Source organism: Zerene cesonia, unplaced genomic scaffold, assembly GCF_012273895.1.
Source record: "Zerene cesonia ecotype Mississippi unplaced genomic scaffold, Zerene_cesonia_1.1 Zces_u003, whole genome shotgun sequence".
Classification (NCBI taxonomy): domain Eukaryota; kingdom Metazoa; phylum Arthropoda; class Insecta; order Lepidoptera; family Pieridae; genus Zerene; species Zerene cesonia.
The window spans coordinates 1,709,860-1,725,445 of NW_024045133.1; the positions used below are offsets into that span (position 1 = coordinate 1,709,860).

Consider the following 15,586-nt stretch of genomic DNA (forward strand, 5'->3'; position numbering starts at 1 on the left):
GTGGTAGACGGCGTGCGGGTGCGCGTGCACGCTGGCAGGGCGCGCGCCGGGGCGCCGGGCGCCGCGCCCGCGCGCCGCTCCGCGCCCGCGCCCGCCGCCGCCCGCGTACCGCCCGCGCTCCTCGCCGTTCAGCGACACCGTGTCTACGGAGTGATGGACAAAGGTCCTTTTATAGTACAAGTGTAATAAACGATGAAGAAGAAGAAGACTGAACCTTTAATATTCGTGTACCCTAAATACAGTACTACACGAATTTGTGTATTACTGTATATAGGGTGTGCAATATACTCAATGGAACGTACTGTTCATTTCGAAGATGATGAAGATGAAAAAGACGATGGTGATGATGGTGATGATGATGATGATGATGATGTAGATGAAAAAGACGATGATGATGATGATGATGACGTTGAAATAGAAAAATAAGTAGGATATCGAGACTGCGTTCTTCAACTTTCGGTTTCGGTTCGGTAGTTTTTAATCGATTAATTGATTTATTTTTGGGGTATAACTCGGGCCCTTTGTGTCTTTGACTACGCAAACAACTAGTGCTATATATATACAGGGTGATCCACCCACCGTCCGTCCGGGAGCCGTGCTGCGCGGCGTGCTTGCCCGGCCTGGCCGCTTTCACGTCAATGTCGAGCGGCACCCACTTGTGCTTGCCGGACTTGCTGCCGCCTTTGCCGCCGCCTGAAATCGATGGAAACACCTTAAGTTACAAAGAGGAATGGAGTTTTACAAAGAGGAATGGAGTGTTACAAAGAGAAATGAAGTTTTCCAAAGAGGTATGGAATTTTACAAAGAGATTCATTAATTCATTCATTCGAAATGCAACTATTACGACCATACCGGAACTCTTGTTTCTGTCACTCGGCGGGTGCCTCTCGACGGCCGGCTGATGGTGGTTCTGGTGCTCCACTTTCTCCGGCTTCGGCTGCTCCTCGGGCGGTTTGCGTTCTTGATCCTGGAAGGTATGGTGACGGTTCGATCATGATTTTTTTTAGGATACAATTAACAGAACCACCACGGAATATGACTTTAACCACATAACGCAGGAAGCTTAAATGTCGCTGCTAATAATTAATATAATATGGCCTCACGTCAACTTTTGTTCCATCTAGATGAAATAAATTATATGTATGTATATTACTGTATACAGGGTGTGCAATATGCTCAATGACTCGTACAGTTAATTAGTTTATGTTTACACCCCTAACTGGCCAACCATTTACATTTGTTTCCCGCACGCGCACAAGGTTATGTTTTCATAGACACAATGCATCTGTAGAGTGAATCAGAGTATGCTAAACTATCTATTAATATATGGAACAGCCTATATAGTGACGATTAAGTAATTTTTCCACAAAGCTCCTCACCGCGTTCCCATTATGATGCGCAGGATCAGCGTCGTGCGGCGGCGGCGTGGAGTGACACCGGGCGCCGGCGACCGCCGCGCCCAGCGTTGGCCAGTCGCCTATGTCGGTGAAGTCTGATGCCTGTGGACAAGGGGGAGAGTTGTTAAACCATGTGGGTTATCATTATTTTATAACTTAGTACAGATTGTAGCACGTTACCTAAGTAACACCCTCATTTACATTTTAATCGCATGTCCGAACCCATGTTTTGGTGCCAATATGCTCTGGGGTACTGCAGAGATATTATTATTAGACCGTTTAATTTTACAACACTATTAACATTGAACGACGTAGCGGACCATATTACAGCTCCGTTGCAAGAATCACCCGAGGCCTGCTTAGATATAAGCAAACATGCCCATACTATTTGATCTCATCTACGAACCTCCATGTACACCACGCTTGATACATGTAAAATGGGAGACGGGGTCAACCCGAGGTTTTCAATACATAACCGATATAAGGAAAATATCACATTTAATCACTCTAGACACACATCATCGTGACCCGCGTAAATACCAACGACCTAGCCACTTAAGCGATGCAACGAATGCACAGCCGCCCGTTTAATCGCCAGTTCAGTTCTGGTCTCTGCGGCATTACGACGCAGCACGAGGCCCATTCACACGCATATACATCATCATCATCATCATCAGCCCATATATGTTCCCACTGCTGGGACACAGGCCTCCTATGAGCGTTAGGCCTTAATCCACCACGCTGGCCAAGTGCGGGTTGGCAGATGTCACATGTCGTCGAACTTTTTGATTCTTGGACATGCCGGTTTCCTCACGATGTTTTCCTTCACCGTTTTAAGCAGTGGTGACGTTATCCCCATGCGCAGATAAATTGAAAAATCGATTTATTTCCTGCACGCTCGCCCGGTCTCCGATCCGATCGTCCGAGGTTCTCACCACTGAGCCACCACTGCTTGTATCACACGCATATACACCACAACATAATCACCTGTCCATCGCTCTCGATGCGCGCCCAACTCCGTCTCGAGCGCGACTTGCGTTTGGTCGCCACGCCGGCTGTCATGGTCGCACGCTACACTAAACCAGCGCACGCTCACACGTGACACATTGTACACACACACACACCTTCGGTACTCACTACCACTAACCCACACTTTTAGTTTTTACAATTATAAATAATCGTTGAATATCACAGTTGGAGTTTCATTGTGTTGCGTTTTGCGTTTGTCGGATGCACATTATTTGCCTGTAGAGTTATTTTTCGATTCAAAACTTTGAGAAATAAAATTAATGTTAAGTGGAATAGTAGTTCTTTATCCATCAGTGGATGGTGTTTCTTTTCGATCCTTGTAATTAATGCCTATCATTGATTAATTAAGGGTGCTTTAATTAATTTGCTTGTGTGTGCTTTAAATAATTACGTCTACAACGAGGTCCAAGTGAGGATATAGGTAGCGTCTATTTTGATCAGATAATTACGTATATTTCGTTAACAATATGGTCAACAGTCCCTACCATAGTTTTATATTATCAAGATTAACATTCAATTACTACATTAAAATATATATTTATAGTTAATTATTACTTATTTCCAAATAATAATTAAAGCGAAATTACATCAATAGTTGAAAAGCACATTATTATCAATTTGTTCAATAAAAAACGCTTTACTTACGCAAATGTTTAAATAATCGTACTCCTACTATCCTATCCTACTAATATTATAAATGCGAAAGTTTGTAAGGATGTGTGTGTGTTTGTTGCTCTTTCACGTTAAAACTACTGAACCCATTGCAATTAAATTTGGTACGTAGATAGCTGGACAACTGGAATAACATATAGGCAACTTTTTATCCCGATATTCCTACGGGATACGGACTTACGCGGGTGAAACCGCGGGGCGCAGATAGTATTTCATAACTATTTTATACCGTTCAGAAATCATACGCAATGTATCGATATCCTCAAAGAATTTGAATAGCTAGGTCACTAATGATGTGGTCATTACAAAAACCGGTCAAGTCAAATCAATTATAACATTATATAACAACTTCCTATATTAATTTTCATTAGATATAACGCTTATGTAGAAGACATCTAGGATTATTTAAATAAAATGCTCATTTATTGCATAATTTAATCGATTAAAATCTATCATTATTCAAATCTAAAAGTTTATATAATACTTATGTCTGTGGTAGACATATATCTATGCTATGCGAATTGGGTTTTATTAGTTTTCTATAGACTATATTTATCAAATAACTGCTATCAGGTGTAAAATTAATCATCTTTACAGATAATTTAAGTTATGTATTTTAATAAAAGAAACACTTATATACTGTCGTATTTATTCTTTCACATATGAATGAAAGCAACTTTAAAAAAAAGTATTTAGCGATACGCAAAAGTTCCCTTAATGTTAACAATAGATATCAATCAAACCAACAGATGATTCTATATCAACATAATTTCGTTGTATTAAAACTTTTGAACATGTAAAACAAAGTATTTTCTTGTGTTTGATTTTACGTGAGTATTATACATTTAGAAATTAAAAACTTTTTAACGGATTTTAAACGCGATTTATTCATTATATTACACTTACAGCGTGACCACGGGGGACTGGACCACGCTCGCTGTAATGTGTTCGAAACGTCGGGTTAAAAATAATATAATGAATAAATCGCGTTTAAAATCCGTTTAGAAATCTTTAATTTCTACATGTAAGACAAATTAATTCTAAAACTGTATCGTTAATTTGTTGAATAATTTATACAGCCATCTTCACGATCGATTCGTTTTAATCGAAAATTTGAACAAAACCCGTGTCTCCATATATTATGATAATAATACACACTCGTGTTGTATGTGTCGTGGTAAAACTGTAAACATCGTTATATTAGAATCTACCTCGCGTGTTTGTGATCTGTCGAAGTACCGTGTCACGTAGCACAGTGATTACAATTGAACGCATTGTTTTTCGTCACATCGTATAATCTATAGAATTTTAGAAATTAAAAAACTATCTGTAATCATCAAGACTGTGATCAGTCTCCACGTGACCACGCTCGCTGTGAAGTGTTCGAAACGTCGGGTTAATAATATAATGAATAAACCGCGTTTAAAATCCGTTAAAAAGTCTTTAATTTCTAAATGTATAATACTCGCGTAAAATCAAACACAACAAAATATCGAAGTGAAACCGATACATTATGGAATGGAATTGGACGCACCTCGCGCGTTATTTAGTTTAACGAATACGATGGGTTAGGTGTTAATTTTGGTTTACTTTAAAACTACACATAATTCCGTCCGTCAATTCGCAATCTGTATTCGACAGTTGACAATTTTATGGACGTGAGATTGTAATTCAACGATTCCCCTTCGATAGATCATAATCTAACGAAAAATAACGCGTTAATATGTAAGCGAATGTTACGAATCACAATTTTTGGACAATTTGGGGGTTTATTCACAAATTACGTCACAGGCTCTCGTTGGGTATCACTCAAAATGTAACACTGCGTCACAAAAAGCAGAGGAGGAGTGGGAGTGGGGGGGGGGGGTATTGCCATTGGCAGGAAGACATCACATGTTAAGATTTAAAATCACTCCTATGGAGAGGACAGGGGTTCAAAAGAAAGCTAACAAATCATAGATGGCCCGTTTGAAACACACGAATATGATTATAATCGTACGGTTTTTAAACTCCTTCGGCTGCCTATCGGTACGCGTACATGTTTAATGCCTTCCTTGTGTCCAAATGTCAACGCATTTGCATATTGTATATGTCACACGCATACATTACGTCTCGAATGTGTTCGACCGACGTCTCGTTTGGCGATATCGAGGTTCTCAATTCACTTGGTTATCTTAAAATTACGAGTCATAATTATCAAACTCATATCATTTATTAATTCAACTAGCTACGCCCCGCGGTTTGACCTGCGTAAGTCCGTATCCCGTAGGAATATTGGGATAAAAACAAACCTATATGTTATTCCAGTTGTCCAGCTGTCCACTCTCCTCTCCTCTATCTAATTTCTCTCTGTACGTCTGGTTGTCTGGAAGAAATCGCTATATAGCGATAAGACCGCCAATTGTTTATATTGTAACTTTATCAAGTTTTTTTTTTTTTGTAGTTTTTGTTAAGAGTAATAAAGAATAAATAAATAGATAACTCGATGAATACGCTACACTATAAATACGCCGTCTCTTTAATATATTTTTAGTTTTTTTTTTTTTTATATAAGTTATTCAAGAGGAAGGTTTATATGTGTAATAACATCTATTAAATCACTAATAATTTAACGCGTGCGAAGCCGCGGGCGATGAGCTAGTCTATACGAGAATTATGAGGAGGTAGAGGAGTCTGTGAGTATGAGACGTTGTATGGTGGGTAATCTTTGGATTTACTGAACCGATTTTGACAAATTATTTAACGAGAAAGTCACGTTACCTGACAGTGTATGCCTTGCTATATTTTCATTTGGTTTCATATAAAATTAACCCAAGCGAAGCCGGGACGCGCTCGCTTGTTAAATATATTAACAATACTCAGCTCTTAGACTGTTGTACTTAACTCTACAAATACTATAAACGCGAAAGCTTCTAAGTATGTAATGTTGTATGTATGTACGTATGTTTGTTAGTCTTTCACGTCGAAAACAGCTAATCGTATCTGCACGAAATTTGTTACATATCTTCAAACTGCGTTACATTTAAAATTGTTTATCTTTTTGTATAGTTTTAAATGTCTTGTGCTTGTTACATAAACTGTAACTCCAACCGTCGCGGTCGATGGGGACTCCTGAAATCTGAAACCTGAAAATCAGTGCTGTTAGTGGTCCGTTGAACACTACAGCTTTAAACTGAGTAGTCCCTTTTGATGGTGGACCCACACAGGTATATTATTTAAGGCTAGAATTAGTTAGATTTAGTACTTAATTTGTTTATTATTTTGTTTGTTATTAGTTTTAGTCTATAAATATATATATATTTTTTTTGTTATTATTCATATTTGCTTTTTCTTTCTCTCATTTTGTTTTAGTTTGTATTGTGTGGTTTGTCTGTAGTCAATAAAAGTTTTTATTTATTATTATTATTTCATACGTAAATTACAGGGCATTTATTGGTACGTATTACGCGAGTGACGCCGCGGGCTCACAGCTAGCTTACAATCAGAGGCACGTCGTGTAAAGCGAACGGCCTGTAATCAACCTCAACAAAAATGGTAAAAGTTGTTCGCACAGCCGTCGCTCGGCTTTCCTTTCGACTGTTAGCCAATAAATAGTACATAATAAAACATATAACCCATACACAGATATTTAAAAATTATTTATGTTTTCTTATACTCACTAGCTTACCGCGGTTTCGCGCGCGTTAAATTCGGAGTGGTGTAATAGATGTCATTATACATATAAACCTTCCTATTGAATCACTCGTATCTATTAAAAGAAAAAAAACGTCAAAAATCTTGATGTATGGCTTTAAAGATCTAAGCATACATACAGACGCGGGAAGCGACTTCGCTTTATACTATGTAGTGGTTGGGGGTAAAAAGTAGGTAGTGAATTTGTGAGTTCGTGACGTCGTAGGCGCTAATCTCTGAACCGATTTTGTATCCTGCATGTTAAGGGTTAAAATATATATATTACTAGCTGCGCCCCGCGGTTTCAGGAATATCGGGATTAAAAGTTGCCTATATGTTATTCCAGTTGTCCAGCTGTCGACGTACCAAATTTCGTAACAATCGGTTCAGCAGTTTTTGCGTGAAAGAGCAACAAACACACCCACATCCTTACAAACTTTCGCATTTATATAATATTAGTAGGACAGTAGGATTAGTTGGAAGGATAGTAGGATGTACCACGGGGCTGACCGCTAATCCTAATAAATAAATACTGTTGAAAGTGTTGGATAGATTCAAACAATTGTTATTATTCATATAAATTTACTGAATATATAATTAAAAAAAATTATAATGCCATAGAAAAATGTTAGCCCTATTAATCTCCAAGCTTTCCGCATATTCAGCCTAATTAATCACACCCCAGCTTTCAATTTTCAGACACAAATATCACATCGTTAAATCGCTCCATAGCACAGTGACAAAAAGACAAATAAACACGCATTCGCTTTTCTTTTAACATAAGTGAATACACATTTAATCAAATGTCTATCGACCCTTCGCTCCGATCCGAGAGGGTGCGAGTTGAAACTCATTATTTGGAATATAAATATAAATATAATACCCACTCGACATTCACATACATTTTGTTCGTTTTATATTAAGTATCTACGATTTAGACAATAGATAAAAACTCTTAAAATTTCAACGTTTCATAAGAAAAGAATATACCAGATGAATTTATAGTAGAAGCATTATACAATAAAACTATATAATTCCCACTTCGATTGACAATAAATTTTGCACGACGCTAAAATTCCTAGTCACTATAGTTCAATCATTATAACATGAATTAATCAACATGTATTAATACTCTTAAATCCGTTTCAACCGGAGCAAGAAGTTTGTATATTATCTTATATATAAAATTCTCGTGTCACAATGTTAGTCTCTATACTCCTCCGAAACGGCTTGACCGATTCCTCTGAAATTTGGTAAGCATATTGGGTAGGTCTGAGAATCGTCTGGTGCAGCTAGTAATATATAAAATTATTCCAATTTTTCTTCCTATCCCGTACAAAACACAAAAAAAATAAGTCTCTACCCCTTTAGTCTACAAACACACACAAACACACACACAGGAGAGACATCTATAACAATCTCTATCAAAAATCAACTCCACAGTCCATCCACATTGCATAACCTCAAAAACCACGTGCGCCGCGTCGAGACCACGTTGCCGATACGGCATCGCCCCGTCCCGCTCGCGCGGCGACGTCTCGCTCACACCGCCAAGGCCGCGGCGGCCAAATGTCGGAACCGTATCGCGCACATCAATCTTTTTCTTTTATTTATCGTTTATGGGTAGGTAATATTGTATTTTATTTAATACGCGATTATGTTTCGTCAACTACGTTTATTGTGCGTTGAATGCATGATTATATACATAATGGCTTTATAATTTTATATTTTTGACAATTTACTGTTTAGAATAGCAGAGATCTCTCCTTTTGATGTTTGCATGTCATAAATTTGGGCAGGCTTTTGTAAAGAATTGGGTGTATTGCTCTCAATCTATATAGGAATATTTAATGAATACCAATCAGATATCGGTATTTATTTCTCGTTTGGACATTCTGTATTCGTTACAATATCTTCTTAAATTTATTTGCGTGTATCTGCTGAAACTCTAGGTGGGGTCTGTCGTTGTTCTAATCCGCTTCCAACACGTGTTCGTGATCTCGTACTGTATATTATATCATCAAAACACTACTGAGTAATTAATATCGGCCGGTTTCGATATCAAAAAGAAAGAATAACCGTTTATTTTAAACACTTACACATACACAGAAAAGAGATAATAATAACAGAATAAAAAACGAAAAATAAAAAAAAAAGCTACAAAAATCCTACTAATATTATAAATGCGAAAGTTTGTAAGAATGTGTGTGTGTTTGTTGCTCTTTCACGCAAAAACTACTGAACCGATTGCAATGAAATTTGGTATGTAGATAGCTGGACAACTGAAATAACATATAGGCAACTTTTTATCCCGATATTCCAACGGGATATGGACTTACGCGGGTGTAACCGCGGGGCGCAGCTAGTAATATTATAAAACTGAAGAGTTTGATCCTATGAACGCAGTAATCTCAGGAACTATTACTGGTCCTGGAATTTGAAAAATTCTTTCAGTGTTACATAGCCCATTTATTGAGGAAGGCTGTAGGCTATATATGTACCACGGGCGAAGCCGGGGCGGACCTCCAATTCTTATTATTTAATTTTCCTTTCATAGATGCAAAAATTACTGTAAACATTTTGATGTTATATTGTCGTAGACATAGACGGATAACTTTTAGTCCACTATTGGGGCTGGGAATGTCCGTGTTTCATAAGTTTTCATATTATTAATAAACGGAAGAAAAATTTACTTATTTATTTCACTCTAACAATATTGTACATGGAAAGAAACTTACAAATAATGATAATAATAATGATCATTATTATAATAAAGTGAACAATTTGTTTGTCGGCCTTATCAATTAGAAGTGATCTCTTCCAGGCAACCACGGTAAAAGGTAACGAGCATACTGCTAAACTATCAGCGGGACGAGAAACAGATACTTTTAAAAGCTTTCCTTACAATTATAATAAAAAAATATTATATAATAGATTTGATAATAAAAAAAAACTAATACAATTTTGATAAAGCATATTGCTTCAATGTCAAACAAACACATTCATAATTATTTATCTTATCTTTCATATGTGACACTAGCGAAGCGCCCTGGCTTCGCACGTGGTGCATATCTAAGCCTATAATAGTCGGTGTTTACGTGTATACCCAACACTACTAGATGTTTTGAAATCTTACCACCAGTTTCTGATATTAGCGCGTTCAAGCAAACAAAGTTTTTAACTTCACATTATTATGTATAAAGATAAGATATAGATAATTTTTTAAAATAATAGCATTAAAGCACACTCCACACTAATATTATAATTGTAAATTTGTTTATTTGGATGTTTGTTCGCCAATCACGCAGAAACTACTGAACGGATTTTGGTGAAATTTGGTATGCAGACAGGGTATGAGCTGACTTGGGTGATAGGATACTTTTCATCCCGATTAAGTGCTCCTTTGGGATAAAACAGAAATCTCGGTATCCGGGCGGAGCCGGGACGAGCGCCTAGTGTTAATTAAACATTTTCAACTATAATTAACTTCCTACTCACATTCTACATTATACAAACATAGCACGCATTTGGTCCAAGCCATACATACGGCTCAATTGTCAAGGTCGTACAACAACACGTTTATTTGTTCAGCAGTTTCGCGGTGATGAACGAAAGTGAGCTCTGACTCACGTTGTTTTCGCCAATGATTCAAATATCCCCATAAAATGTATAATATACGCTAATAAAAAAAAACAGGTTGTTTTTTTCACATTAAAATAATTTTCATGAAAACAAAAAAATCGCCAATTCACTTTAATGTTTACTAGACGCTCGGCTCCACCCTCATATCAAGATTCCCATTTTATGCCAAGGGATCGGGATACAAACGATCTACTACTGAACCGATTGCAATGAAATTTGGTACGTAGACAGCTGGACAACTGGAATAACATATAGGCAACTTTTTATCCCGATATTCCTACGGGATTCGGACTTACGTGGGTGAAACCGCGGGGCGCAGCTAGTATTATATAGAACCGAACCGCATTACCGACGAGACCATTGCGCGAGCGCATTGCATAGAGACCGCAGAGCGCCTATAGAAGTAGGGACCCCGTGGAATTTGACGTTCAAATTCGCCCGCCGCGTTTAATATTCCGAGTGGTTTCCGGCAAAGGCCTCGTGTTGTGTAAACGCTTTCGTTGTTTCCGGTTGCGATAAACAGTCTTACTAGGCATTCGGTAGTAGGTAACTAGTTGATGTTTTTACTTTCAGTTTAATGTCTGACTGGAAGTCTTTCTTTAAATATGTATACTTTTTTATTTGTTGTAAATGACATCTACAGTAACTATATACGATTCAATATCAGCTGTGGAGTGGGGGCCATAGGGGACATGACACTTGCCATATTGAAATACTAGCTGCGCCCCGCGGCTTCACCCGCGTAAGTCCGTATCCCGCAGGAATATCGGGATAAAAGTTGCCTATATGTTATTCCAGTTGTCCAGCTATATACGTACCAAATTTAATTGCATACGGTTCCGTAGTTTTTCCGTGAAAGAGCAACAAACACACATCCTTACAAACTTTCGCATTTATATTTTATACTATTAGTAGGATAGGATTTTTAAAATACGTTACATAACGTGCGCAATCATAATAATGTGTATGATGCAATTTAATCTAGATCGTAGTCTATCTACGTACCTACGAATCTAATCCACTTCCATGCATTAGTTTTTATATAATGGAATGAAAAACATTCAAACACGACAAACACCATTTACGGTATTCGTATTCAAGTATTTATTTAGCTATCTACGTTGCTACAAAAAACTCCAATTTTTTTTAAATGTTTTTCCGGTCAAAATATACTTAGCCGGTTTATAAGTCTTCTTCTAATATCTATTCCTACTTTAATTCATTAATTAATCCTACTAATATTATAAATGCGAAAGTTTGTAAGGATGTGTGCTTGTTTGTTGCACTTGCACGCAAAAACTACTGAACCTATTGCAATGACATTTGGTACGTAGACAGCTGGACAAAATTTATATGCATAATAACAATTATTTGAATCTATCCAACACTTTCAACAGTATTTATTTATTAGGATTAGCGGTCAGCCCCGTGGTACATCCCACTATCCTTCCTACTAATCCTACTATTCTACTAATATCATATAAATGCGAAAGTTTGTAAGGACGTGCGTGTGTGTTTGTTGTTCTTTTACGCAAAAACTTATGAACCTATTACAATGAAATTTGGTACGTATACAGCTGGACACATGGAATAACATATAGGCAACTTTTCATCCCGATATTCCAACGGGATACGGACTTACGCGGGTGACACCGCGGGGCGCAGCTAGTATTGAATACTTTTACCTCCGTCCCCCTAATAACTATTTGGTCATTTTGAGCTGTCCGCAACAAAGGCTCGAAGGCAGACAGACGGCTGGCTACCCCCTCCCTAGGCGCGCGCTTAACTCGAACTACGCCATTATTGCGTCGGATATTCGCGGACAAAGCCGCGCGTTTCGCGTTGTATTGTTATTATTTTACCTTTGTTGGCTTATTTGCTTCTATGGGTGTACAGTTGTCGTGTAAATACCCGTGAAGGTACGTAGGCACTTTTCATTGAGATTATTCTATACGACTAGGCGCTCGCCTCGCCCCGGCTCCGTCCGGGAAAATTATTTGTATGTATTTAAGTTATTGCGTTAAAAGAGGAGGAGACAAATCCAACAACTACTCGGTCGAGCTATTCTCGAGTTATAAGATGACACAACAACAAAAAATCGGTTTTCTATCTCTTTACCTTTAGTGATCGAATTTTTAAACAATTTTGTGTAAGAGATAATTAATAATTAATCACAAGCTTCTATAGAGGTGTGCTTCATCTCAGACTACATCTACGCTTACCAGCAGGCGATATGATAGTCAACCGCTTCCCTATCAGACATTTAAACAAATAATGGCGCGATGGTTTTAGACACTAAATAGACGGATGGAACTTAAGTAGATCCGATAGGGGATGATACCATTGCTCGCATCCATTAAACACCCTCTTATAATGTACAAGTGACACTTGTGTCCTTGTCGTTTACATTAAATAATTATGGGGTGCCCCTTAGGCACATAAAACCGATAGAGTGGAAGAAATTCGATTACTGTGGCGGGATCACGGGTGGCCGAGAGGCTAGGCGTCGCTACGGTGAGGCAAAAAAAAGCGGCTTCGAATCTCGCCTCGTGTTAATTTTTTTTCTATTTTTTTTAATTTCTTATTAAATGATTGTCTACAACTAAATATATGAAACAGCAACAATCGATAATTCAATTGTCGCATTCGAAAACTTCGCTTCGTTGGCACAGCGTTTCCGCAATAAAATTGATATTTGTACAAGTGGTGTGCAGGTTTTTTTTTTTTTTTTTATATGTCACGGTCGGCAATGGAGCTGGTGGGACGCCTGATGGTAAGCGCTACCACCGCCCATGAACATTTGTAGAGGCGTAAAGTCGATTACAGATCCTACGCCTCCACAAATGGATTGCCGACTTTAAATTGGAAAGGGATTAAGAAAGGATTGGCGAGAGGAATAAAGGAAAGGACTGGGAAGGGGAAGGAAAGGGATATGGGCCTCCGGCTCCCCCACTCACCGAACGAAACACAGCAGAATGCTATTTCACGTCGGTCTTCTGTGGGGGTGTGGTACTTCCCCGGTGCGAGCTGGCCCAATTCGTGCCGAAGCGTGCTCGACTACCACATACAATCAACGCAGGTAGTCCAATAATGTGTTTTTAATTAATACACTATTTATTATTTTTAATTTTTCGTTGTTTAATTGTTTTTATATTAAAATTGACGTGTATTTTGTGTGTTCTATTAATATACGTCTAATCTATCTATCTATCTATCTATACATATACGACGGTAAAACACACGATAAAATAGAATATCTGCTAGCCGTGGATAGAATATAAATAATAATAATCACACTAATCACACTAACATTATAAATGTGAAAGTTTGTTTGGATGTTTGTCCGTCAATCACGCTGAAACTACTGAACGGATTTTGATGAAATTTCGGATACAGACAAGATATGAACTGACCTGTCTTTTTATCCCGATTAAACGCATTGGGATAAAGTTAGTGGGGTAGCTAAAACAACTAAAAAGACACGCTTTTATAGAAAACAGAACTAAACATTTTTTATCGAATTAGTGTATTGCCATCGGTCCTCGACATTGTGTGACATGTTAGTTACCATGCTTCTCCTAAACGGCTGGGCCGATTCTTATTCGACTTTGTGAGCCGATATTCGCAAACCTACCCGACATGGGCAGGTCGGAGAATCGGCCAACATCTATTTCCCATATCCCTAAATGATAAGAGTAGTTCAGAACAGCGTTTACCGGGTCTAAGCTAAGTTATGCCTACTGTAAAATCGCTCCGTTGCGAGGCTAAGAAAAACAAACAAACAAACCAACAAACAAACAGACACACTTTTGCATTCATTATAATATCAGTAAGGACATATTCATCAATAGAATCGTCTTCATACAAAGGAAGCTAAGCTAAATATAGTTATATATTATGATGCTAATTCAACAAAAACCAAGTCGTGATTTCACGATCTGTCGCGTAACGAACATACAAATTAATATATGATAAACACGCTATAATATATTCCATAATATTACAAGTAGCCGCGCCCCGCGGTGTCACCCGCGTATGTCCGTATACCGTAGGAATATCGGGATAAAAAGTAGCCTATATGTTATTCCAGTTGTTCAGCTATCTAAGAAGCAAATTTCATTGCAATCGGTTTGGTAGATTTTGCGTGAAAGAGCAACAAACACACACAGATCCTTACAAACATACGCAATTATAATATTAGTAGGATAGGACAGTAAGATATTGTAACTAATATATTGTATATCTATATATACAAAATCTTATATATATAAAATTCTCGTGTCACAGTTTTCGTTGCCAAACTCCTCCGAAACGGCTTGACCGATTCCTCTGAAATTTGGTAAGCATATTGGGTAGGTCTGAGAATCGGCTAACATCTATTTTTCACACCCCTAAATGATAAGAGTAAGGCAGAACAGCGTTTGCCGGGTGCAGCTAGTAACTAATATATCTTTATGAATGACTAGCTGTTCGCCGCGACTTCGCCCGTGGTACATATATTGCTTATGTCACTTTTAAGGGATAAGGGATAAGGAAAAGATCGATGACTGGAAAGAAGGAATGGACTGGGAAGGGCGAGGAGAAGGAAATAGGCCTCCGTCTCCCCCACTCACCGTACGCAACACAATAGCAAGCTATTATTTTACGCCAGTCTCCTGTGGGGGTGTGGTACTTCCCCGGTGCGAGCTGGCCCAATTCGTGCCGCAGCGTGCTCGACTCCCACAATAAATATTAATAATAATAGTCATTCGAAGTTGAACGGAAATCAAACCAGCTAAGCTAGTGTCTGTTATTATTATTGTATGGTCTAATCTTGTAATTTCGAATAGGCAATCTCACCCCTACATCGCTTTAAAACCTCAATCGTTATATCCTACTAATATGATAAATACGAAAGTTTGCAAGGATGTGAGTGTGTTTGTTGCTCTTTCACACAAAAACTACTGAACCGATTGCAATGAAATTTTGAACGTAGACAGCTGGAAATCTGGAATAACATATAGGCAAGCTTGAAGAGTTTATTTGTTTAATTGAACGCGTTAATCTCAGAAACTAGTGGGTCTGATTTGAAAAATTAACAAAAAAAAAATCTTATCCCTTTAAACGAGCAATTCTTGTATATACTTAGTCTGGCCATAAATACTGTTACACTTAATTATAAAAAAATATTACAT

The 15,586-nt window shown here is 38.0% G+C and overlaps 1 protein-coding gene across 1 annotated transcript in view; it reads right to left on the reverse strand.

Annotated features, from left to right (window-relative positions):
* LOC119838460 (la-related protein 1) overlaps positions 1-15,586 on the reverse strand; it is an 83,029-nt gene that overhangs the window by 24,581 nt on the left and 42,862 nt on the right. The window contains exons 4-7 of the mRNA XM_038364407.1: positions 1,380-1,499; positions 853-967; positions 580-693; positions 1-143 (exon numbers count right to left, since the gene is read on the reverse strand). The exon at positions 1-143 is cut by the window's left edge and continues 7 nt beyond it. Of these exons, the coding sequence (XP_038220335.1) occupies positions 1-143; positions 580-693; positions 853-967; positions 1,380-1,499 (492 nt within the window). The remainder of the gene's footprint in view (positions 144-579; positions 694-852; positions 968-1,379; positions 1,500-15,586) is intronic.